This window comes from Amaranthus tricolor, chromosome 6, assembly GCF_026212465.1.
Source record: "Amaranthus tricolor cultivar Red isolate AtriRed21 chromosome 6, ASM2621246v1, whole genome shotgun sequence".
NCBI lineage: Eukaryota > Viridiplantae > Streptophyta > Magnoliopsida > Caryophyllales > Amaranthaceae > Amaranthus > Amaranthus tricolor.
The window spans coordinates 8,471,701-8,499,657 of NC_080052.1; the positions used below are offsets into that span (position 1 = coordinate 8,471,701).

At 33.9% G+C, this 27,957-nt stretch overlaps 3 protein-coding genes across 3 annotated transcripts; all 3 read right to left on the minus strand.

Moving 5' to 3' along the window:
• Nucleotides 1–14,165: 14,165 nt before the first annotated feature.
• On the minus strand, nt 14,166–16,022 carry LOC130815981 (protein transport protein SEC13 homolog B). Its single transcript, XM_057682544.1, has 2 exons — nt 15,792–16,022; nt 14,166–15,393 (listed from the first exon to the last, which is right to left on the minus strand). The coding sequence occupies exon 2, from the start codon at nt 15,336–15,338 to the stop codon at nt 14,433–14,435; it is 906 nt and encodes a 301-aa protein (XP_057538527.1). The 5' UTR covers nt 15,339–15,393; nt 15,792–16,022; the 3' UTR covers nt 14,166–14,432.
• Nucleotides 16,023–19,532: 3,510 nt separating this feature from the next.
• On the minus strand, nt 19,533–21,823 carry LOC130815982 (protein transport protein SEC13 homolog B-like). Its single transcript, XM_057682545.1, has 2 exons — nt 21,593–21,823; nt 19,533–21,194 (listed from the first exon to the last, which is right to left on the minus strand). Exon 2 carries the CDS (start codon nt 21,137–21,139, stop codon nt 20,234–20,236), a length of 906 nt encoding a protein of 301 aa, XP_057538528.1. The 5' UTR covers nt 21,140–21,194; nt 21,593–21,823; the 3' UTR covers nt 19,533–20,233.
• Nucleotides 21,824–25,333: 3,510 nt separating this feature from the next.
• Nucleotides 25,334–27,624, minus strand: LOC130815983 (protein transport protein SEC13 homolog B-like). The gene is made up of 2 exons (XM_057682546.1): nt 27,394–27,624; nt 25,334–26,995 (listed from the first exon to the last, which is right to left on the minus strand). The coding sequence occupies exon 2, from the start codon at nt 26,938–26,940 to the stop codon at nt 26,035–26,037; it is 906 nt and encodes a 301-aa protein (XP_057538529.1). The 5' UTR covers nt 26,941–26,995; nt 27,394–27,624; the 3' UTR covers nt 25,334–26,034.
• Between the last annotated feature and the right edge of the window lie 333 nt (nt 27,625–27,957).

A 27,957-nucleotide genomic window follows, 5' to 3' on the forward strand; every position in this document is an offset into this window, starting at 1 on the left:
TGGTCTATTTTTGTTTTTACTAGCTTTACGAAATTAAGAACATTCTATAGTTGTTTTGGTGATTAAATTTAGGATTTTGAAATTTAACATTTTTGATAGTTGTTTAAAGAATCTTTCTTCTGTTTCTGTTTTTTTTTTCTTTTGAATTATTAAGTTTTGTTATTGATCAAATTGAATCTTGTATCTTTACCCTTAATATGTGATTAAGATTAAGTGTTACAATTTGCTAACTCTGTTGTTTGACATAAATGGTTTTCATTGTGATTTAGGGTGTTTAAGTTAGCCTTTTTAGGGTTATACAATCTAAGATTATGGGATTGTTATATATGTTCATATATGTGTAATCTAATTAGTGATTAAGAGTAAGATGTCTTCATTTATTGAATTTTGGATCCAATAAATCATATTTCGATCAAATTGGATGGTTGTAGGTTAAAATCAAAGATTTGAGTGGAAAAATTTTAGGTATGTTTTTTCTCTGCTTCATGGTGCCCTCCTTGTCGCGGTTTCACCCCAACTTTGATCGAAGTATACAACGAGCTCTTCTCTAAAGGGGACCTATAGCAAAAGGAACAAATACACCAGCTATATATGCTCATAGTGCATAGATAGTTGTCACAAGACTTAAAGATAACACAAATTTGGAGGCAATCTAAGAAAAGGCCAACCAAGAAAAAGCTATAATTATAAATTGTTATGTGTTGCTAACCTACTCTTGTACTACATATTCTCCATTGCTGCAATCATACGTTTGTAGTGACATTAATAAGTTGTTAATTAGGATATTTTAGTTATATTAGTAATTTGCAATCTTGAAATGGAGATGTGTGTATTTATGTACTCCATTTTGAAGCTCAAATTATTTGATATAGAGTTACATCTTAGATTATGGGATGCTCAAGTTTAATTCTTCTCGTGAGCTTAGGTCTCTTACAATGACATAGATGGTGGATTTCTTGTGCATTCTCTTAGTCCTAATAACTTTGATCAAAGAGAAATGTCTGCCTTTTATTTGTTCCCTAGTGAAGTCTAGAATAGAATGATGTGTCTTCGTCAGATATGAAGTTACTTATCAGTATTTTTATGTTCTTGTAAGCTGTTGAGACTTATGAGTCAATTGATCATGGTTAAAGATGCAGTATAGAAGGATCAGCATAAGCAACAGCAAGCCTTGAACCAGTATTGAGACTCATGAGCCAATTGATCAAGGTGCAGTCCAGAAGGTTCAGCAGCAAGCCTTGAAGCAAGCAGCCCTTTCACCTCTCTGGAAGCATGTCCTCCAATCACGTGCTATATTAGTTCTAGATAGGTAGTTAGGTAGGATATTAAGTTGGTTATAACTAACTGTAGTCAAGTCAGTTTGTTATGCTATAGTTAGTTTAATATTCAAAGATGTATCCTAGCTCTATGTATAGCATGTTTATCAATCCCTTGAGCGTGTGTAATGAATGTGTGATTGAGACACAAAATTAATAAGATTTTCTTGTTTTGTTCTTGTTCCTTATTCCAATTTTCAACATGGTATCAGAGCTATGGCATTTCTTCACAAGAATCCAATAGTTTCGATCTTTCATAGAGACAACAACAGCTTGTGTGTCTCAACTTTTTTTTTCTTTTCTCCTTTCTTTCTTTCTTTTTTTTTCAAGAAACATGTTGATTGCAGTATGATGAATCACAAAGAACAAAATGGGACCACCCCTGTTGATCCCACAATGAACCCAAGTTTTGTGTATTACTTTCATCCATCGGATTTAGGACAAAAGCTTATGAATCTTATTTTCTCTGGGTCTGGTTTTGTGCATTGGAAAAGGGTAATGATCATTGCCTTGAGTGGCAAGAATAAACTTGGGTTTGTAGATGGTAGTTTGCCTAAACCAACCCAAAATGGTGCAGCTAATGAAGCTTGGGACAGAGTAAATAATGTAGTCATGGGCTGGATCATAGCTGTTCTTGAGGATTCTATTGCTAAAAGTGTATTGTCCTACAAAAAGGCTAGGGAAATTTGGGTTGAATTAGGGGAAAGGTATGGTTAGAGTTCGAATGCACAATTATTTTCTCTTCAAGAAGAATTGAGCAATTTCGTGCAAACACCCAATATGAAGATTGCAGAATTCTTTACTAAAATCAAGACACTATAGGATGAATTAGATAGTTTCAACCCTATCCCTATATCTTCTTGTGCAGCATCTAGTTCTTGTGAGTGTGATATTGCCAAGAAATGTTTCAAGATGCAGCAAAATAATAGGGTCATTAGTTTCTTGATGAGGCTTGACAAAAAATTTAGTCAAGTTAGATCAAATATGCTGATGATGACTGATTTGCCAACATCTGATCAAGCTTACAGGATTCTTCTTCAAGAAGAAACTCATTTGGAGTTAAGCACAACTGAGATTAATGACTCTTCAGCATGCAAGGTTGAAAAAATGAAAGAAAGACTTTATGGGAAAGTGGGTGTTGACTCTAAGAACAAGAAACAACAATTTTATTGTGACCACTGCAAGGTTAGTGGGCACACCAGGGTTAGGTGCTGGAAAATCATAGGCTATCCTCCCAATTTCAAGGGAAACACATGGAAAAGGAACTATGAGAAGTCAGCCAATAGTGCAATACAAGAACAGCATAGTGGAGAGGATCTTGTGAATGCAAAGTTCATTCATGCACAGTATCAGAAGATATTGGGGATGCTTAATAAAGAACCTAGCCATGCCAACACCACTCTTGCTAATTCTACTGATGCATCAGGTACAACATGCTTATCTCTTCTTTATAATGATGAGTGGATTATAGATAGCAGTGCTTCAGATCACATATGCTACAATCTTGACAAATTTTCTTTTTATAAGACCATTAGTGAAACAGGACACTTGATCACAGTGCCTGATGGAAGAAAAATAAGTGTGAAATATATGGGAAGTGTGAGATTACATAATGGAATAATCCTGCAGAATGTCCTATATGTACCACATTTTAGGTTCAACCTAATTTCTATTAATAAACTTGTTACAGATTTGAAATGCAAACTCACTTTTGACCATAATGGCTGTTATGTTCAGGAAAATTTGATGAAGAAGCATTGGCTTCTTGGTGAACACAAATCAGGATTATATGTACTTAAAGATGTTTTCAAAAGTTCCAGTTGCAAGAAATCTATTGCACAACTTCTGCAAAAAGAAGCACATTCTGAATCTAGCCAAAAAACACTTATGTATTGCAAAAACTCCAATTGTAATTCCTTACTAAATAAAGCCAAACTTTGGCATCTTAGACTAGGGCATTTGCCTTTTCATAAATTGCAGATTGTTTTTCCTGAAATTAGTGAGAATTTTATAAAATCCAATATCATCTGCACTGTTTGTCCACTAGGTAGACAGGTTAGAACAACCTATCCTAAGTCTACTTGTAAAACATCTAAGCCTTTAGAGCTTCTACATATTGATATTTGGGGGCCTTTTAGGTACCTCAGTAGACTTCATTGTTCTATGTTCATTTCTATTGTTGATGACATTAGCAAGATGACTTGGATTTTTTTGATTAAACATAAGTCTTAATTTATTAATGTCTTCAGACAATTTGTTCTTTTAATTGAAAAAAAAATAGGAACAAATGTGAAATGTGTTAGAATAGATAATGCAAAGGAGTTTACTCAAGGTGAGGCAAAGGAATTTTTTGCTAATCATGGCATTAGGCATGAGTCTAGCTGTAGAGACACTCCCCAGCAAAATGGAGTGGTTGAAAGGAAGCAAAAGCACATCCTTGAAACAGCAAGGACCCTCTCTACCCATGAGTTTTTGGGGTGATTGTGTCCAGTGTGCAGTTCATGTCATAAATAGAATGCCACTATCTGTTCTCAAAGGAAAAAGTCCTTTTGAAGTTCTATTTGGCAAGAAGCCAGATTACTCTCATTTAAAGGTCTTTGGCTGTTTATTTTATGTAAGCATTCTTAAGAGGAAAAGGCACAAGTTTATGCCTAGAGCTCACAAAAGTGTGTTTATTGGATACTCTTTAAGCCAAAAAGGCTATAAAATTCACAATCTTGAAAATAAGGAGGTAATTGTATCAAAAGATGTTGTGTTTTTTGAACAACATTTTCCATATCATCAAGAAGATGATACAAATAAATTACGTAATTTATTCTTTCCTGTTAACTCAGAGGAAGCTCAACATTCTATCTTGGACAATGCACAAGATAATTCAGACACCAGTGCACAAGACAAAAATGATCTTGGCATTGAAAATGAATTATTGATTGAACTCAGAGCCGAAAATCTGCCCAATAATGATATACTCACTTTAACAGAACCCTCTCAAAACAGTAATGATCTCATTCATGATCAAACCCTTAATGAGGCAGCTAGGAGGTCAAATAGAATCAATAAACCTCCATCATATTTACAAGATTACTACTGCAACACAGTGACAGAACACTGGTGTGGAATAGTACGATACAAAGACTTGAATAATTGTGATATACAAAGTCTTCCTCATTCTGAACCCAAAACATATCAGGTATCTTTACAAAATCCCAAGTGGAAAGAAGCCATGAACCAAGAGATTTCAGCTTTAGAAAAGAATAATACTTGGTCAATAGTACCTTTACCTCATGATAAGAAAGCAACAGGCTCCAAATGGGTATTCAAAATCAAATACAAAGCAAATGGTAGTCTTGAAAGGTACAAGGCAAGGCTAGTTGCCAAGGGGTATAATCAAAAATATGGAATCGATTATAAGGAGACTTTTTCTCCTGTAGTTAAGATGTCAACCATTAGGTGTCTCATAGCTGTAGCCACAAGTAGGAAATGGAGACTCAACCAATTGGATGCCAATAATGCGTTTTTGCATGGTGACCTTAAGGAAGAAGTCTACATGCAATTTCCCCCTGGTTTTCCTAGTCCTCCAAACCATGCTTGTAGGCTTCACAAATCATTATATGGCTTAAAATAGGCCAGTAGACAATGGTTTTCTAAACTAGCTCAGGAGCTTCTTAGCTAGGGTTATACTCAATCTAAAAATGATTACTCCCTATTCTTTAAGAAACAGCACAAGCAAATGACATTCATAGCCATTTATGTTGATGATATCATCCTAACTGGGAATGATTATCATGAAATTCAAAGACCAAAAGAACATCTTGACACTGTATTCAGCATTAAGGACCTAGGTAAATTGAATTTCTTCCTCGACATAGAAGTGCACTACATAGCAGCTGGTTTAGTTCATCAAAATAAGTTCACCAAGGAACTTTTACTTGAGAGTGGTTTTAACAACTTTAAAAAAGTTGTCACCCCTCTTCCTGCTCAACTCATATTATCTACCACTGAAGGGGAATTGTTACAAGACCCTACACCATACCGGAGTTTAGTAGGGAAGCTCAATTTCCTAACCAGCACAAGACCTGATTTATCTTATACTATCCAGACTTTAAGTCAATATATGCAGATTGGGCCTCAAACATACTTTAAACTATGTTCATTCTACCTGTGGCCAAGGGATATTCTTATCCAGTTCTGATAATATTACTCTCCAGGCCTTTTCTGATAGTGATAAGGCCTCATGTCCTGATTCCAAAAGATCTATTTCAGGCTATATTCTTTTGCTAGGAAGTTCTCCTATATCTTGGAAGTCAAAGAAACAAAGTACTGTCTCCCGGTCTAGCTCTGGAGGCTGAATACAGAGCTATGGTTGCTGCAGCAGCAGAAGTTACATGGATGATAAGGCTTTTAGATGATCTAGAAGTTAAAAATCTTACTCCCATAACCTTGAATTGTGATAATCAGTCAACTATCTATATTGCAAAAAATCCAATGTTTCATGATAGGACAAAACACATAGAGATAAACTGCCACTTCACAAGGGAAAAAAGTGTTACAAGGACTCGTACAACTCTCTTATTTACCCACTAGACACTAGCTGATGTATTGACTAATGTTCTGCACTCTGGACCCTTTATGGAGCTTTTGTGCAAACTTGGCATGAACTTTGGCCATTCCAGTTTGAGGGGGGATGTTGAGACTTATGAGTCAATTGATCATGGTTAAAGATGCAGTACAAAAGGATCAGCATAAGCAGTAGCAAGGCTTGAGCAAGTATTGAGACTCATGAGTCAATTGATCAAGGTGAATTCCAGAAGGTTCAGCACTAAACCTTGAAGCAAGCAGCCCTTTCACCTTTCTAGAAGCATGTCCTCCAATCACGTGCTATATTAGTTTAAGTTAGGTAGTTAGGTAGGATATTAAGATGGTTATAACTAACTGTAGTCAAGTCAGTGTGTTATGCTATAGTTAGTTTGATATTCAAAGATGTATCCTAACTCTATATATAGCATGTTTATCGATCCCTTGAGTGTGTGTAATGAATGTGTGGTTGAGACACATAATTAATAAGATTTTCTTGTTTTGTTCTTGTTCCTTGTTCCAATTTTCAACATAAGTGGTAACTAGTCACTTTAACAATGTAAGTCATCACTTTAAGGGTACAAGTAATCACTTTAAAGTGATCATATACAACCTTAAATTAGTACTTATAAGCATAGGTAATCAATTTAACAATCTAAGTCATCACTTTAAGATATAAGTTATCACTTTATGAACGTTAGTAATATTGTTTAAATTTGTTTGATAGTTTTTAATTTTGTTTGTAAAGGCTATTGATGGTGTAAAATTTTCAAATGCTAGTTCAATGGAGGTTTATTATACATACAATAAAATTCTATGTTCTTGTAAAAAAATGGCAGTTAACTATTCATTTTCTGTGCTATTTATTATTAATATAAAAAAGATCATGGCAGTTATGACTCATGAAGCCGTTTTATGTACATATACGGCCGTTACGGCAGTCACGACAGTTATATATATCGTGATCTGTTAAATTAAAAATCAATTATTTAATTTTTTTTTTTTGAAAGAAATATTTTAGATTGATTGTATGGGTCTGTCACATGGTGAGACGGTCTCATATAAGACTTGTTTTTCTAAAAATACTCAACTAATATGCTAAATTTGGCCGTAGCTAGCCCACCCGACCTACTATGTTCATGGACCTTAAGCTGCTACTTTTTTTTGCTTTTTAATGATTGAATTGAGATTGCTGACTATAATATGATTGTTTTATTAACAACACATCTTAGCTTTTTTTATGAAAACTCTTGCTACTTCAAAATTATTCCTTTTTAATTATATCTAGTTAAAACTTGATTTTGTTTGGTGTTATCGACTTATTAATGTTGAATTGCTCTTCAAAATTGATAATTTCTACATTTTTGTTAGTGAAAATTATTGAGTTTTTTCATTTGGTGTTACGAAATTATTAAGGCTTTTTAATTGTTACAATATAATGTGGCTTTGATAAACCTGATAAGATCAGATCACTCTACTTGGAGTTGCTTAATTTACTAAGAATATTATTACCGTATCAACTTGGTGTGTTTGTTTTATTAAAATGTTGATTATATGATTAGTGTATATCTTATTGTGTTTGTCAATTCATAAGAATAAGAATAAGAAAAAAAAAAAAAAGTATATATGTATTTTTTGCATAATAACAAAGTTTTTGAAAAATTAAATTAATTTTTTCGTGTACTTTTACAATAAAAATGGCTAAACAATATACATAAGCAATTACAACTTATTATTTTTGCAAAATTGTTGAATATTTCTATTAACTATCTGATTTAAAAATTGTTTCTAATTCAAGTTAGATTAACGATTTTGAGAACCGCGCTACTATATCATTTGCCTTCAATAATAAATTAACACTTCGTTACTTGGTTACCTGAATTAAATATTTTCTCATCATTATCATCATCCTACCTAGTGTATCCCACTCATAGAAGAACTATAGACAGGGTCTGGGGAGGGAAGGACGGCGGCAACTCATACCCATAAAGAAGAGCGCGGCCAAAAAGAGTTCCCCGGCTCGAGAAAGAAAGGAAAGATAGGAGACATAGCTACATGGAAAAGATAAAAAGTATATAAATAAAATAAAGAAGTATAACCAACTACAAAATAAAAGAGACAAAAACTAATAATAAAGGAAATGAGAGCAGCAAGATGACAAGAACACCAAAAGGTAATTTAAGAGGACAATCAGCAGTCTAAAACATAGATATGGCTCCTCCAACTTTCCCTATCCCTAGTCAGGCCCTCAGAGAGGTTTAACTCATGTAAGTCAACTTTTATTTGCTCATCTCAAGTTCTCCTGGGTCTTTCTCAACCCCTCTTACCCTCTACTATAATGCTTTCTACCCTCCTCACATGGGCTGCGAAAGTCCTTCTCTGCACATGTCCAAACCACCTCAATCTATTTTCACGCATTTTTCAAGAAATAGGGGCTACCCCTAGTTTGTTCCTAAACTATTGGTTTCTAACACGATCCATCAATGTGTGCCCACACATCCACCTCAGCATACGCATTTCTGTAACTTCCATCTTATGTTCAAAATTCTTCTTTACAGGCCAACATTCGCTCCCATAAAGTAGGGCAGGTCTGATTGCCGCCCGGTAAAATTTTCCTTTTAACTTGCTTGGGACTTTCCTATCACATAGCATCGCGGTAGTTGCTCGCCACTTGAGCCAACCCGCTTGTATACGATGATTTACATCTCCTTCAATCTCCCCATCCCTTTGAATGATCGTTCCAAATACTTGTCTTCATCCAAATACACCTCTGATTCTCCTACCGATGATGTCCCACTAAATATTTTCTAAAAGAATAAAAAAAAGTTCCAAATAATACCTTATAACCATTAACCCAAAAATCAATTTATAATAAAAAAAATATGTAGTCACAAAAAAGCTAGTGAATGGCTACTAATTATTTAATTATTGAAATGAATTATACAATGACATTTCTATTATAGATAAAAATAAGGAAAAACTACCTAATATAATCTAACTTTTTTTTTGATTTTCCTATAATAATCTCATCTATTAATTAACCATAAATAATTTCAACTTTAGGGCGTATTTGCCTAGATTAAACCCGATAATTGAATGACTTACTATAGCAAGGTTTATTTACTTTTTAAAAAGATAAATTAAAATAAAATATGTAAAAAGATTTTTTCAATTTTTTTTGATTTTATTTATCATTCAAAATTTTTATGTAAATTTTTGAATTTTATTTCTAATTTATTTTAATTTTTAGATTATTTTTTTGGTAAATTACCTACTATAACAAGTCATCAAGTTACTCGAGTTTACTCTAAGCAAATGCCCCTTAAAATTGGGTTTATTCATGGTTAATCAATACGTGAAATTATTTTAGGAAAATCATGAAAAAATTGTAGGAAAATCATGAAAAAATTGAATTATTCTAGATAATTTTTCCTAAAAATAATACTTTTACTTTTAAAGTTGTTCTCATTTGATATTTTGGCTCGTACTTTTTGTTATTCCTACTAAGAATTTTCTATTCATATCACAAATTTAGTACATAATTAACCTTATTCATCTTCATTTTAATAAGAATCAATTACCAACTACAACCTTGAAATTTAGTCATTTTAAAATAAATAGCCTCGAAGTTTTTTTTTATAAACAACAGCCTTCAAATACCAAATACGACAGGAATACAGCCACTTCACCGGATGACCTACTAAATGATCGTTGACCAAGATAAACGACCTTTGACTTTTAATTAAATTCATTAATCTAACTTAATTACCCAATTACCCCCAATTAAACCTTTCTTCCCCAACCTCTCTCTAACCCTCCTCAATCACCGTCACCACCATTCTTCCACCCCAACACCACCACCATCACCATTAACAACCCCTCCTTTTAACTGTTTAAGAATGCTAATAGTATGTTCTATGTTTGATCATTTATAAAGTAACAAGTGGGAAGAGGAGAGGGAGAGAGTGTGGATTCAAGTTCACCTAACTGATGAAGAACACCAACAAGACCAGCAATATCAATACCATCAAGAACAGCTTTAGGATCCCCCATCTTTATACAACTCTTCTTCTCCCAATCTATACTCATTTTTCACTGTAAACCTCAATAAAGACATCTCCTTTTTCTCCCACAAATCCCCAGAAGAATAACAAGATTGAAACTTAAAGATTTTTGGTGAAGAAATAAGAAGTACCTAGATAGTATTTATTTGAAGTATAATTTAATGGGTAAAATTTCAATTATCTAAAAAAATAGAAAGGAATGATTATCAGTGTATAAAATAAGAAGTTATTGTTAACATAAAAGGTGTAAGTAGACATTAAATTGGATGAGGTAAGAGAAGAAAATACTGAGATAGTGAGAAAGGAACAGTTGTACTGAAATTGAAAAATGGGTTTGTTGGATTTAGGAATTAAGAAACTGGAAAAGGAAATAAGAGCTGTGAATTGAGAGTATAATTGCCAACTCTAAGAGGTATTCCGTCATAGTCAATTGAGAGTATAAATGGCTATCACTGCTTGCAGATTTCAGTGTCCCATTTTTGGGTTCGAATTCTAGACTTCAATGTTCGATTTCTGGGTTCGAATTTAATGGAATGTTTGGTAATACTAGAAGTAGAGAGAGGTTGTTAGTAAGAGAAGAAAGAAGGGGCTTTAAAATGGAGTTGTTAGTAAAGGAGGGTTTTAATGGTGGTGGTGTTGAGGTGGGAGAATAATGGTGATTGGGGAAGGTTAGAAAGAGGTTGAGGAAGAAGGGTTTAATTGGGAAGTAATCGGGTAAATTAGGCTAGATTAATGAATTTAATTAAAAGTTAAAGGTTATTTACCTTGGTCAACAGTCATTTAGCAGGTCATCTGGTGAATTGGTTGTGTTTGATAATTTGAAGACTGTTGTTTGTAAAAAAAAAAAAAAAAAAAAAAAAAAAAAAAAAAAAGATCTTTGAAGCTGTTTATTTTAAAATGCCTAAACTTCAACGCTGCAGTTGGTAATTGATCATTTCAATAATTTAATAATATTTATTGTTCCTACATATTTTCTACTAACTGCATTTTAACATTTTTACATTACTTACAATCTTCACTTGTTTCCCACTAACTTTATTAAAATAATCTTTTAATAGTTGTACTTAGACCTAGAAAAATTTGATCCGACCCGAAAATGAACCCGGGACCCGACCCGACAAAACCCGAACCCGACCGACCCGAAAGCGACTTAATCCGAAACATGACCGACCCGATAATTACCCGACCGAAAATGACCCGACCGGAAACCGACCAGAAACCGACCCGTTTTGACAGATTTAATATCAATTTTTAGAGTAATTTCAATGTTAGAATTCATTTCAAATAAAATTTTAGTTTTCAAAGTATCTCAACATATTGAGTATATCACTTGAACCCTAAAACTCATCAATAGATCTCAAAAAACACGTATTTAACGTCTTTTTAGCCATCGTAATTATTTTTCTTTAAAAACAGGACGTTATAATCATCTTAATTGAATACATGTATCTTGTTAAATCAGTCAAATGAGTTTTTAATTCTTCTACATTTCAGTAAGCAAATCAATATAATTTATACGAACGTTTCACACGTTTGAATGAGCTTTTCAAAAAACGAATGTCGCTACCCTAAATTATAAAACGCGTATCTTATAAGACGAAATAAGTACTTAGTTAGTTGTATATCTTTCCAACATGAAAATTGTGAAGATAATTTTAACGTCATTTTTATCTAACGTTACAATTATAATAAACAAAATAACTTTTATAAAGCGTGTATACAAGTCTTTCAAAATAAGTATTAATTCCCCTATTTTTCTTGCATTTAAATGAACCTGACATACCAACTATTTTTTGAAAATCGTACATGTAATTTCTCTAATGATTTTTTTAGACATTTTAATGATTTTTTTTTACGTTGAATTAGTCGATTGGATATTCTAATGTTTTATGGTAACCCGTTGGGTCAATCCGAACCTACCCGAAACCCAGAGTGATCCGACCTGAAACTGACCCGATCCGAAACTGACCCGACCCGAAAATGACCCGACCGAAATTGATCCGACCCAAAACCCGACCGACCGACCGTTTTCCCAGGTCTAGTTGTACTCTCCATAGTATTTCTGCTAGCTTTATTTAAATATTTCTTAATGATTTAGTCCTCACTTTTCCTCCATCAAATTTATTATTCAATAAAATAATACATCCATCATCTAAAGAATCTATTATTCTTAATTCTATTAAATATTTCTTGTAAAAACAATTTTAAGAACGACAGGAGTAAATTGTAAAATTATAATTAAAAATCAAATACATAAAAAAAATTAGGCCCTTAATATGGCAGGGTTTTAAAATACAATGAGAAAATGTTAAATGCACTAGATTGACATGGCAGTGTACTTGGCGATCCACATAGCTTCTGTTTATTTTTAAGTTTAAATTATTCCTTTGAAGCAAAACCAAAACAAAATTATCATCATTATTAGAAAACTATGATCAGGATTTAAAATGAAAAAAAAGGCAGCAATCCAAGCCCTTAAAAGAAGATACAGCCAAATAGTCCGAGATTGAACCTCAAAATAATAGGTTCCAAATTTGGTTAATTCCTCTTCAACAAAATCAAAAAGAAAATCGTTCATCTTCAACATGAATTCATTCATCCCATCATCTAATTTTTGTTCGAGTCAATTCAGTCGATTCTTTATTATTTGCATAATATAAAATAATTAATCATATATTCCTCAGTATCAATTCTCAAGATCTAATATAACTAAATCAACTATGTATAAAAAAGGGGTTAAGACATCAATGAGTTCAACAAAAAAAACCTTAAAAATTAGCCTAATAAACTTCATGAAACCAATCATCCAACAAAGGTCACCTTGCCCTCCTCTCCATCTTCTAATAAACACCATGCAACCCCTAAAACCAACACCACCAACAAACAAATATACAAATAATAGTTTTTACTAACAAACTAGCAAATACAAGTTCAGGATTCAAAAACTCGTAGGCACCAACATATGGAAGAACTTTTAAAAAAATTTTGCGGGAATTTCAACAGAATTTTGTTCGTAAAATGGACTAATTTTTTTTCATTCCCGCAAAATGACATGTATAACCACACTAATCCTAAGTCAAGGCCAAAGCAATATAAAAGTAATCAATTAACAGCAACCTCACCTTAAATAGTGGCAACCCAAAAAATTAACTAAAACTTAAAAGTTTTAAACAATATTATCTTCTAAATATCTTGGTCACTTGTGTGAAATTAAGACATCCTTCTCCTTTTTCCGGAGTCTTGAGGAAACTCAAACATCAATGGAAGTTAATTTTCCTCCATTCATCGGGATTGGGATTTTGAAAATTAATGTAGTTTCGCATTTTTCTCTTCATCTTGAGAAAAAGGAATAGTGATAGAGGAGGATTTTTGATTGTGCTAGACTCATAACTCATTACCAAACACATAACACATTCACAATCACACTACACAAATTCATTGATAGATAAAATCAAAACAATCAAGAGATTCATAAGTCAGAACTCACTACCAAACACATAACACATTCACAATCATTATCATCATCATACCCAGTGTATCTCGCTCATACAAACAAATTCAATTATAGATAAAATCAAAACACTTAATAAAGCACATTCATAATTAATCCATTAATATTATTAAGCATTATCCAAATAATCATCCCAGGATAAACAAGTAATAACAAAATAACAATTGATGAAATTGAATACAAATTACAAATATTGAAACTCTAATTACCTGAAATTGGACTCATTGAAGTATTGAAGAAGGTGGTGGTCTGGTTGGTGGAGTTCACAGAGCACGGAGGCCGGTGGTGGACTTGCAATTACAGCAGACGGCAACAGCAAGACTCCAAGTGAGGAGCAATCAACCAATCAGCAAGCAACTCCAGGTCAGGCTTCAAGCGGTGGAGACTTGGGACATATGCCGATGAATGGCGAGACGAGAGGTGGGTTGTGGGTTTGAGGCAGTGTCGGGTGAGGAGTGAGTTTTAGGGTTTTAGATTTACCCTTAACCTTTTAGCAAATGAAACTGAGAGAGACGAGGAAGGGGCGCATGACAATCGACGCATCAGACTTCTTTTTTAATTGGTCTGAGGCACGAGCCCCATAGTGCCCATATTTAAATCCGCCTATGCATCCATGTTGAAGATAGAGTGGATTTGGGAGAGTTAGATGTACGCAATCCTACCCTTATTAATGATAAAACTAATAAAGAGGTTGAAGAGTATACCAACAAAATCAGAACTCAAAACTTCAAACAAAGGGCAATAAGAAGTTACAGGTTGTGTATAAATTGACAACAGAAGGAATCAACTAGTTCTTTTTTTGTCTATCTTAACAAAAATATGGAGAACCATATCATACTAGAAAATACAATCAACATATTATCCACACTACAAAAACTGCAGCAAGCAACAGACTAAAAACCTAGTTCATTAAAATCCATGAAAGATGACATTGTAGTAAGAGATATCAGAGTACTGAAGAAAAAGCTATGGCTCAACTGTAGAAACCTGCTGCCACTCTCCATCAACTGCTTCTTTCCACAATGTGACATCGTTGTTCCCATCAGCTACGGCTAACAAGTTCCCTGTCAAAGACCATGATACCCTCCAAACTGGAGTTTTGAAGTCCTTCAAAACTTTGCCTTCCCATTTTTCACCTTCTTTGCCCACAGTCCATATAACCACAGTTCCGTCCTGTGAAGCGCTGGCGATTGTTGACTTTGGAAGCCCAAGATTAGGAGCCCAAGCTACATCCCTGACCCAATCTGAGTGCATTTGAAGAGCTGGGAAGCAATCCATCTTCCATGTCCCATTTGAAAGCTTCCACACTTTCACAGTGTTATCAGCACCCCCCGAAGCCAGTTTATGAACGGGTTCTAGCAAATCCGATCCTACAAGGGCTCCTGGTGCAGTTGCTGGAGCCCATGACACTGATGTTACCCCAACCGGATGTGCCTGATCAATCCTATTGGTATCCCAACCACCATCAGCACGAACAGTGTGAATCGAGATACTCCCATCGGATGATCCACAAGCTAAACAAAGCCCTAGTTCATGTGGTGCCCAAGAGATGGAATTAACCGAAGATTTGTGCTCATGAAACACATGAGCTAGTGCCCACTCATTCTGATTACCCTCCTTCCATATAATCACCCTACCATCATAAGAACATGAGGCAAGGATCGACCCAAATTTCGGGTGTGCCCACGAAACCTGCCAAACGGGGCCTTGGTGGCCGGTCAATGTAGCAAGGGGTTGTGAAGCCGAATTGCTCACACCAATTATTTTAATCGTAGCATCAGAAGATGCAGTGGCAAGTCGTTTGCCATAATAATCCATTTGAACATCATGAACCACATCATTATGCCCAGTTTCTATCTTCTGTGCAGGCATTTTGGTTCTTCCTCGACACAGAAAATTATTTTCACAGTTCTCAAATTCAGCCGAACTTCACCAACATATAAAGTCAAGCACATTGAATAACAAATGAGTAAAAAGAAAAAAAAAATATCTCTTGAAATTAACCTAAATCAATCAATGAAAATTCACTCTAAAAATGAAACAAACAATGAATTAAAATCAAAATTAAAACTTTTTTTGATAAACCCAGAAGAGATCTAAGGTGGGTCTTGAAGATCCAACAATAAAGTTTACAGAAAAAAATCAGATCTTGACATTAAATCATAAAATATAAAACACCCATGAAATGATATTAGATAATTTTGAATGGGAGATCAATAACAAGCATGTAATTTGACATAAAACTAGAAATTAAAATTTAGGTTATAACAAATTATCATATTTGATAAAGATCCAAAAAAATAGCGAGCAAGAGGAGATGATTACCTGAAGAGAGAATGTGCAGAGGAAGAAAACTTGGAGACGGTGAAAAATGAGGAAGAATTTGCACAAAAACTACAAAGATTAGAAGTGCTGGAACACTAATTGGTCGAATGAAGAGAAGAGGTTTTTTTGGAAAATGACACTATCTTCGAAGGGTATTTTGGTGAAGAAATGTTAGATTTTGGGCATGTCGAATGTACACCAGAGGACAGAGGTGTTCAAAGGGGGGGCGAGCGGGGTGGCTTATTTTCATAATTGGTCAAGCCGGGTCGGGCTATTTACAACTCTCAGAGTATCGTATCGTATCGCGTTAGCAATCTATTTGACTTACCTTACTCCATTCAAGAAAATGTTAATTAATAACCGTGATTTACAAATCACTAAAAAAACAAAAGACATAGTAATAAAATAAATAAAACAAAAAAAAGATAAAACAAAATACCAAAAGTTCCCCCTAAAAAAATAAGCCACATTGTATGTGAAACATTTAGTTCATAGTTCATCATTTTTATGATCAAGTGTCAAATAATTTTTGTTAAGTTTGACTTTGGGCAAAAAAATTATTTGTTGAATAGTAGTAATTTATATATTTTTTTTTCTAATGAACATAATGTAATTGAAACATTTAGTTCATAGTTCACCATTTTTTTATACTCATTCAAATTGATCAGTAAATTTTAGAAGTACTATACATATTACCTAGAGTTGTCTAAAATTTATCTAATTAATCAAAATAAATTGAGAATGATTTGATTTGAAATATCATGCATTGTAAAAATCAAATTAAATCATCAAGATAGTTAAACTCATGAATAACAAAATAAATCGACCCAAGATAAGTTTTATATCCAAGACGCTCTCAAACACTTAAATGGACACCTTTAATTAAACCGCATAGATTTCTTTTCAAGTTATTCATATGTTAAGTAGATTCAATGCAATATGTTATTTTACTTTTTTCTTTAATATAGATAGTAACATACCTAAATTTTTAAGAGTTGGAAGAATCAAGTGGGATCGAATGACCCAAAGGCACATATTTGCCTCTGCCGCTTCCCGCCCCACTCGCCTCATTTGTTTTATTAATTTTTATTTGATAATAATTGAATTACACTTTCTCGGTTCCATTAGTGTATGAGTAAAGGCCAAAAATCTTGCTACTTAGAGCAAAAGTCCATTTGAGAGGATTTACCCACAATGCCAGTGACTTGGGTGGAGAGTGTTTAAAGAGAAGGAGCTAGTATTCTGGAAGCAAAAATGAAAATTGAATAGTTTGGCTTAATTAAAAGATCAAAAGATATGAAAAGATTTGCAGGGATTTATGCATTTAATGAAAAGTATAGAAGGCATAGTAACTTGGGGATGAAGCTTCTATAATTTTCACCATTCTGACACACGCAGCCATAGAGAATTGGAAATGTCCCACCTTTTCTTACGAGACTGAACCAACGAAAGAGAGCCATGTGGAACCTTATGGTCCTTTTACACGAAAACCTACGGAAATGTTCGATATCAAATAATGGTATTATCACAAGGACAAAAAGAAAATTTTCAAAAAAGAAAAAGAGAACTTTTGAATATAAATAGTAAGTCAACCTTCACATATGAGGTATCTAATTTTCCATAGTGCAAGTGTTTTCACTCTCAATTTATTGAACTCCAACAATATTTATTGAGTGTAAATTAATTACAAGAACATTCGATAGAATTAATAACATTTATTCTGTAAGACAAATTTCTACTTTAAGAATTTATGCCTCAAGACACAAACAAGTCTTAATATTAATTCTCCAAGCTAAAAGTCACAGTGCACTTGGGTAAGGGTTAATCAGGCAACCTCTTAGAACATTTACTGACCTAGGCATTGGAGAAGGTCCCCGAAATCACATTTCGGGCACTTCTAACCCGTGTTATTTGTGCAGGTCTCATCAACATTCAAGTTGAATTTTTACAAGATTGGCCTGATATGCCTCAGGACACAAATAAGTCTAAATATTAATTCTCTAAGCTAAAAGCCACAGTGCACCTGGATAAGGGTTAATCAATCTTATTTTGTATCAATCAACAATTAAATTGACTTTTTTCCTTTTCAATGTCAACACAAATAAATATACTTTATTTCTTTTAAGGTTGTATGAAATAATAAAATAGTACTCCAATGATTAAAAATCATCGATCAATCATCAGGATATTTAACTTTCAAAAGAATTTATGCGCATAAGTAGAACATTTAAGAGTTTGACATAGTATGATATTATGCATTATTTTCAATTACACGTCACAACCATGATGAATTTTTTTTTTCGGTGAAAACATTTAAGAGATGTTTGGTATAAAAATCAGTAATGGAATGGCATGAAAACCGTTAAGACGAGGAAAGGAAAAGGATACGCTTTATGATTATTAGTTGTTTGGTATGAACATACAATGAAATGACTTGAAAACTGATTGTTTTGCCGTCGTAGCCGGTGCCCCAAAGAATAATTGAGGTGAACTTTCGTCTTTGTGAACTATTTCATCTTGAAATTTTTCACGATTTTGACTTTTGAAAATTAATGTGAAGGTAATAATGGATATCAACTATCATGTTAGTTGTCGTGATATTTCCACGATAGTTGTAAAAGCAGCAAAAAGGGAAAAACTGGGTTCACATTGCAAAAGGAAGTACTTCTATTTTCTTGCAATTACTCCATGTCGTCTTTAAAGAGCCGTAAGGTATTTGTTATTGGACACACTTAAAAGTAACAAAATAACGTAATCTTTCACGCATACTAACGTAAATGGTTACACTCAGAGCTAAACCAAACACTAAGTAACGTAAATCTTTATTCGTTTTCATTTCTGGCTTTCACAAAACAGATACCGAACAACCCCTTAGTCTATTTATAAAATTTGAATCGTAGTGGTTAAATTAATATTCCATGCATTTGCAAAGGGAATTAAGCTGGTTATTCCAAACGGACATGAACTTAGTCTAGTATATATAGGATCACATATTCACATCGAATTAAATTGAAGTTGTTGATGATAATGTCATAATTTGTGGTCTTTGATTTCCAGAACAAAATCTATGTTAATCACAGTGATTTGTAAATCACCATAAAAAAGACAAAAGAAAAACTAATAAAATAATCAAAATAATAAAAAAAAGAAAAACACAAAATCATTAGTCATAAACCTATACTCCCTCCGTCCTATTTAATTTGCAGCATTTTCTATTTTAGTTCGTCCCACTAAATTTGCATCATTTTTATTTTTGAACTATGGCCCACCACTTCCTTTTAATCCCATCCATATATTTTAACTCTCTTCTATTTAAATTTACACAATTCATTTTCTCTTTTCATTTATTACCATTATCCACCTTTTTCTTAAAAAACAATAATTTTATCTTTGATTCAAACTATATGGGACAGAGGGAGTAAATACTTGCCACTTACATGTGATTTAACAATTTGGTAAATCATGGTTATTTTTATTTACCTAGCAAATCTCAATTTCCGGCATATCATAGTCCATAGATATTTTATATCAGACAAACCTAATTTTTTGTTTTAAACAAAAAAGATTACATAATACTTCCTCCGTTCTATAATAGTCTAATCCGATTATAACATGTTGGATGGAAAAATGTCACTAATAATAGCAAGTATAATGAAACAGAGGAAGTATATTTTACTTAATTTATATTAGTTCTATTGTATTGAATTGTCACCCTAAATTTGCTTCCAATGCAACCGAATCAAAAAGAAGAACCTCAAGCCCTTGAAGATGGAAAAGAAAGATGTGCAAAGAGGATTAAATGCAAAGCGCAAGGACAAAAAACCATCATGAAGAACAAGCTTTGAAGAGCAGCAAGGCAAATATTGAGCCAGTAAATTTCACCAGAACATGTTAAATCCACATTTTCTCTGCCAATATTTCAACCACAAAGGCTGGCAGTGAGCCACAGTCAGGTCTAACACAATCCTTCAACAACCTCGAATCGATCTCTCAATTACTGTCCACTGAATTTGTGAATCAAACTCGAGAATTGGGATGACAGAAAAAGTTATCAGCAAACAAGTCTGGAAATAACTGTGAACACGGGCAGCTAAAATACCAAAGAGAACAGTACTACCACAATTGATTGTATCGGGACTGTTTATATAACATCAGCTGTTTCAGAACCAGTAAACTCCACCTCTAACCACAATTATTAAAGTCTGCAACTTAATACAATAACTACAACAGTACAACATTACAACTCAAAACTTCAAACAAAAGAGCAATAAGAAGATACAGGTTGTGTATAAATCGGCAGCAGAAGGAATCAACTAGTCTCTTTCTCTATCTCAACAAATATATAATCTACAATATCGAACACGTTACAAAAACCAAGTTCATTCAAGTCCATGAAAGATGACATTGTAGTAAGAGAATATGAAAGAGTACAAGAGAAAAAGCTATTGCTCAGTTGTAGAAACCTGCTGCCACTCTCCATTAACTGCTTCTTTCCACAATGTGACATCATTGTTCCCATCAGCTACGGCTAACAAGTTCCCTGTCAAAGACCATGAAACCCTCCAAACTGGAGTTTTGAAGTCCTTCAAAACTTTTCCCTCCCATTGTTCACCCTTTTTGCCCACAGTCCATATAACCACAGTTCCGTCCTGTGAAGCGCTGGCGATTGTTGACTTTGGAAGCCCAAGATTAGGAGCCCAAGCTACATCCCTGACCCAATCTGAGTGCATTTGAAGAGCTGGGAAGCAATCCATCTTCCATGTCCCATTTGAAAGCTTCCACACTTTCACAGTGTTATCAGCACCCCCCGAAGCCAGTTTATGAACGGGTTCTAGCAAATCCGATCCTACAAGGGCTCCTGGTGCAGTTGCTGGAGCCCATGACACTGATGTTACCCCAACCGGATGTGCCTGATCAATCCTATTGGTATCCCAACCACCATCAGCACGAACAGTGTGAATCGAGATACTCCCATCGGATGATCCACAAGCTAAACAAAGCCCTAGTTCATGTGGTGCCCAAGAGATGGAATTAACCGAAGATTTGTGCTCATGAAACACATGAGCTAGTGCCCACTCATTCTGATTACCCTCCTTCCATATAATCACCCTACCATCATAAGAACATGAGGCAAGGATCGACCCAAATTTCGGGTGTGCCCACGAAACCTGCCAAACGGGGCCTTGGTGGCCGGTCAATGTAGCAAGGGGTTGTGAAGCCGAATTGCTCACACCAATTATTTTAATCGTAGCATCAGAAGATGCAGTGGCAAGTCGTTTGCCATAATAATCCATTTGAACATCATGAACCACATCATTATGCCCAGTTTCTATCTTCTGTGCAGGCATTTTGGTTCTTCCTCGACACAGAAAATTATTTTCACAGTTCTCAAATTCAGCCGAACTTCACCAACATATAAAGTCAAGCACATTGAATAACAAATGAGTAAAAAGAAAAAAAAAATATCTCTTGAAATTAACCTAAATCAATCAATGAAAATTCACTCTAAAAATGAAACAAACAATGAATTAAAATCAAAATTAAAACTTTTTTTGATAAACCCAGAAGAGATCTAAGGTGGGTCTTGAAGATCCAACAATAAAGTTTACAGAAAAAAATCAGATCTTGACATTAAATCATAAAATATAAAACACCCATGAAATGATATTAGATAATTTTGAATGGGAGATCAATAACAAGCATGTAATTTGACATAAAACTAGAAATTAAAATTTAGGTTATAACAAATTATCATATTTGATAAAGATCCAAAAAAATAGCGAGCAAGAGGAGATGATTACCTGAAGAGAGAATGTGCAGAGGAAGAAAACTTGGAGACGGTGAAAAATGAGGAAGAATTTGCACAAAAACTACAAAGATTAGAAGTGCTGGAACACTAATTGGTCGAATGAAGAGAAGAGGTTTTTTTGGAAAATGACACTATCTTCGAAGGGTATTTTGGTGAAGAAATGTTAGATTTTGGGCATGTCGAATGTACACCAGAGGACAGAGGTGTTCAAAGGGGGGGCGAGCGGGGTGGCTTATTTTCATAATTGGTCAAGCCGGGTCGGGCTATTTACAACTCTCAGAGTATCGTATCGTATCGCGTTAGCAATCTATTTGACTTACCTTACTCCATTCAAGAAAATGTTAATTAATAACCGTGATTTACAAATCACTAAAAAAACAAAAGACATAGTAATAAAATAAATAAAACAAAAAAAAGATAAAACAAAATACCAAAAGTTCCCCCTAAAAAAATAAGCCACATTGTATGTGAAACATTTAGTTCATAGTTCATCATTTTTATGATCAAGTGTCAAATAATTTTTGTTAAGTTTGACTTTGGGCAAAAAAATTATTTGTTGAATAGTAGTAATTTATATATTTTTTTTTCTAATGAACATAATGTAATTGAAACATTTAGTTCATAGTTCACCATTTTTTTATACTCATTCAAATTGATCAGTAAATTTTAGAAGTACTATACATATTACCTAGAGTTGTCTAAAATTTATCTAATTAATCAAAATAAATTGAGAATGATTTGATTTGAAATATCATGCATTGTAAAAATCAAATTAAATCATCAAGATAGTTAAACTCATGAATAACAAAATAAATCGACCCAAGATAAGTTTTATATCCAAGACGCTCTCAAACACTTAAATGGACACCTTTAATTAAACCGCATAGATTTCTTTTCAAGTTATTCATATGTTAAGTAGATTCAATGCAATATGTTATTTTACTTTTTTCTTTAATATAGATAGTAACATACCTAAATTTTTAAGAGTTGGAAGAATCAAGTGGGATCGAATGACCCAAAGGCACATATTTGCCTCTGCCGCTTCCCGCCCCACTCGCCTCATTTGTTTTATTAATTTTTATTTGATAATAATTGAATTACACTTTCTCGGTTCCATTAGTGTATGAGTAAAGGCCAAAAATCTTGCTACTTAGAGCAAAAGTCCATTTGAGAGGATTTACCCACAATGCCAGTGACTTGGGTGGAGAGTGTTTAAAGAGAAGGAGCTAGTATTCTGGAAGCAAAAATGAAAATTGAATAGTTTGGCTTAATTAAAAGATCAAAAGATATGAAAAGATTTGCAGGGATTTATGCATTTAATGAAAAGTATAGAAGGCATAGTAACTTGGGGATGAAGCTTCTATAATTTTCACCATTCTGACACACGCAGCCATAGAGAATTGGAAATGTCCCACCTTTTCTTACGAGACTGAACCAACGAAAGAGAGCCATGTGGAACCTTATGGTCCTTTTACACGAAAACCTACGGAAATGTTCGATATCAAATAATGGTATTATCACAAGGACAAAAAGAAAATTTTCAAAAAAGAAAAAGAGAACTTTTGAATATAAATAGTAAGTCAACCTTCACATATGAGGTATCTAATTTTCCATAGTGCAAGTGTTTTCACTCTCAATTTATTGAACTCCAACAATATTTATTGAGTGTAAATTAATTACAAGAACATTCGATAGAATTAATAACATTTATTCTGTAAGACAAATTTCTACTTTAAGAATTTATGCCTCAAGACACAAACAAGTCTTAATATTAATTCTCCAAGCTAAAAGTCACAGTGCACTTGGGTAAGGGTTAATCAGGCAACCTCTTAGAACATTTACTGACCTAGGCATTGGAGAAGGTCCCCGAAATCACATTTCGGGCACTTCTAACCCGTGTTATTTGTGCAGGTCTCATCAACATTCAAGTTGAATTTTTACAAGATTGGCCTGATATGCCTCAGGACACAAATAAGTCTAAATATTAATTCTCTAAGCTAAAAGCCACAGTGCACCTGGATAAGGGTTAATCAATCTTATTTTGTATCAATCAACAATTAAATTGACTTTTTTCCTTTTCAATGTCAACACAAATAAATATACTTTATTTCTTTTAAGGTTGTATGAAATAATAAAATAGTACTCCAATGATTAAAAATCATCGATCAATCATCAGGATATTTAACTTTCAAAAGAATTTATGCGCATAAGTAGAACATTTAAGAGTTTGACATAGTATGATATTATGCATTATTTTCAATTACACGTCACAACCATGATGAATTTTTTTTTTCGGTGAAAACATTTAAGAGATGTTTGGTATAAAAATCAGTAATGGAATGGCATGAAAACCGCTAAGACGAGGAAAGGAAAAGGATACGCTTTATGATTATTAGTTGTTTGGTATGAACATACAATGAAATGACTTGAAAACTGATTGTTTTGCCGTCGTAGCCGGTGCCCCAAAGAATAATTGAGGTGAACTTTCGTCTTTGTGAACTATTTCATCTTGAAATTTTTCACGATTTTGACTTTTGAAAATTAATGTGAAGGTAATAATGGATATCAACTATCATGTTAGTTGTCGTGATATTTCCACGATAGTTGTAAAAGCAGCAAAAAGGGAAAAACTGGGTTCACATTGCAAAAGGAAGTACTTCTATTTTCTTGCAATTACTCCATGTCGTCTTTAAAGAGCCGTAAGGTATTTGTTATTGGACACACTTAAAAGTAACAAAATAACGTAATCTTTCACGCATACTAACGTAAATGGTTACACTCAGAGCTAAACCAAACACTAAGTAACGTAAATCTTTATTCGTTTTCATTTCTGGCTTTCACAAAACAGATACCGAACAACCCCTTAGTCTATTTATAAAATTTGAATCGTAGTGGTTAAATTAATATTCCATGCATTTGCAAAGGGAATTAAGCTGGTTATTCCAAACGGACATGAACTTAGTCTAGTATATATAGGATCACATATTCACATCGAATTAAATTGAAGTTGTTGATGATAATGTCATAATTTGTGGTCTTTGATTTCCAGAACAAAATCTATGTTAATCACAGTGATTTGTAAATCACCATAAAAAAGACAAAAGAAAAACTAATAAAATAATCAAAATAATAAAAAAAAGAAAAACACAAAATCATTAGTCATAAACCTATACTCCCTCCGTCCTATTTAATTTGCAGCATTTTCTATTTTAGTTCGTCCCACTAAATTTGCATCATTTTTATTTTTGAACTATGGCCCACCACTTCCTTTTAATCCCATCCATATATTTTAACTCTCTTCTATTTAAATTTACACAATTCATTTTCTCTTTTCATTTATTACCATTATCCACCTTTTTCTTAAAAAACAATAATTTTATCTTTGATTCAAACTATATGGGACAGAGGGAGTAAATACTTGCCACTTACATGTGATTTAACAATTTGGTAAATCATGGTTATTTTTATTTACCTAGCAAATCTCAATTTCCGGCATATCATAGTCCATAGATATTTTATATCAGACAAACCTAATTTTTTGTTTTAAACAAAAAAGATTACATAATACTTCCTCCGTTCTATAATAGTCTAATCCGATTATAACATGTTGGATGGAAAAATGTCACTAATAATAGCAAGTATAATGAAACAGAGGAAGTATATTTTACTTAATTTATATTAGTTCTATTGTATTGAATTGTCACCCTAAATTTGCTTCCAATGCAACCGAATCAAAAAGAAGAACCTCAAGCCCTTGAAGATGGAAAAGAAAGATGTGCAAAGAGGATTAAATGCAAAGCGCAAGGACAAAAAACCATCATGAAGAACAAGCTTTGAAGAGCAGCAAGGCAAATATTGAGCCAGTAAATTTCACCAGAACATGTTAAATCCACATTTTCTCTGCCAATATTTCAACCACAAAGGCTGGCAGTGAGCCACAGTCAGGTCTAACACAATCCTTCAACAACCTCGAATCGATCTCTCAATTACTGTCCACTGAATTTGTGAATCAAACTCGAGAATTGGGATGACAGAAAAAGTTATCAGCAAACAAGTCTGGAAATAACTGTGAACACGGGCAGCTAAAATACCAAAGAGAACAGTACTACCACAATTGATTGTATCGGGACTGTTTATATAACATCAGCTGTTTCAGAACCAGTAAACTCCACCTCTAACCACAATTATTAAAGTCTGCAACTTAATACAATAACTACAACAGTACAACATTACAACTCAAAACTTCAAACAAAAGAGCAATAAGAAGATACAGGTTGTGTATAAATCGGCAGCAGAAGGAATCAACTAGTCTCTTTCTCTATCTCAACAAATATATAATCTACAATATCGAACACGTTACAAAAACCAAGTTCATTCAAGTCCATGAAAGATGACATTGTAGTAAGAGAATATGAAAGAGTACAAGAGAAAAAGCTATTGCTCAGTTGTAGAAACCTGCTGCCACTCTCCATTAACTGCTTCTTTCCACAATGTGACATCATTGTTCCCATCAGCTACGGCTAACAAGTTCCCTGTCAAAGACCATGAAACCCTCCAAACTGGAGTTTTGAAGTCCTTCAAAACTTTTCCCTCCCATTGTTCACCCTTTTTGCCCACAGTCCATATAACCACAGTTCCGTCCTGTGAAGCGCTGGCGATTGTTGACTTTGGAAGCCCAAGATTAGGAGCCCAAGCTACATCCCTGACCCAATCTGAGTGCATTTGAAGAGCTGGGAAGCAATCCATCTTCCATGTCCCATTTGAAAGCTTCCACACTTTCACAGTGTTATCAGCACCCCCCGAAGCCAGTTTATGAACGGGTTCTAGCAAATCCGATCCTACAAGGGCTCCTGGTGCAGTTGCTGGAGCCCATGACACTGATGTTACCCCAACCGGATGTGCCTGATCAATCCTATTGGTATCCCAACCACCATCAGCACGAACAGTGTGAATCGAGATACTCCCATCGGATGATCCACAAGCTAAACAAAGCCCTAGTTCATGTGGTGCCCAAGAGATGGAATTAACCGAAGATTTGTGCTCATGAAACACATGAGCTAGTGCCCACTCATTCTGATTACCCTCCTTCCATATAATCACCCTACCATCATAAGAACATGAGGCAAGGATCGACCCAAATTTCGGGTGTGCCCACGAAACCTGCCAAACGGGGCCTTGGTGGCCGGTCAATGTAGCAAGGGGTTGTGAAGCCGAATTGCTCACACCAATTATTTTAATCGTAGCATCAGAAGATGCAGTGGCAAGTCGTTTGCCATAATAATCCATTTGAACATCATGAACCACATCATTATGCCCAGTTTCTATCTTCTGTGCAGGCATTTTGGTTCTTCCTCGACACAGAAAATTATTTTCACAGTTCTCAAATTCAGCCGAACTTCACCAACATATAAAGTCAAGCACATTGAATAACAAATGAGTAAAAAGAAAAAAAAAATATCTCTTGAAATTAACCTAAATCAATCAATGAAAATTCACTCTAAAAATGAAACAAACAATGAATTAAAATCAAAATTAAAACTTTTTTTGATAAACCCAGAAGAGATCTAAGGTGGGTCTTGAAGATCCAACAATAAAGTTTACAGAAAAAAATCAGATCTTGACATTAAATCATAAAATATAAAACACCCATGAAATGATATTAGATAATTTTGAATGGGAGATCAATAACAAGCATGTAATTTGACATAAAACTAGAAATTAAAATTTAGGTTATAACAAATTATCATATTTGATAAAGATCCAAAAAAATAGCGAGCAAGAGGAGATGATTACCTGAAGAGAGAATGTGCAGAGGAAGAAAACTTGGAGACGGTGAAAAATGAGGAAGAATTTGCACAAAAACTACAAAGATTAGAAGTGCTGGAACACTAATTGGTCGAATGAAGAGAAGAGGTTTTTTTGGAAAATGACACTATCTTCGAAGGGTATTTTGGTGAAGAAATGTTAGATTTTGGGCATGTCGAATGTACACCAGAGGACAGAGGTGTTCAAAGGGGGGGCGAGCGGGGTGGCTTATTTTCATAATTGGTCAAGCCGGGTCGGGCTATTTACAACTCTCAGAGTATCGTATCGTATCGCGTTAGCAATCTATTTGACTTACCTTACTCCATTCAAGAAAATGTTAATTAATAACCGTGATTTACAAATCACTAAAAAAACAAAAGACATAGTAATAAAATAAATAAAACAAAAAAAAGATAAAACAAAATACCAAAAGTTCCCCCTAAAAAAATAAGCCACATTGTATGTGAAACATTTAGTTCATAGTTCATCATTTTTATGATCAAGTGTCAAATAATTTTTGTTAAGTTTGACTTTGGGCAAAAAAATTATTTG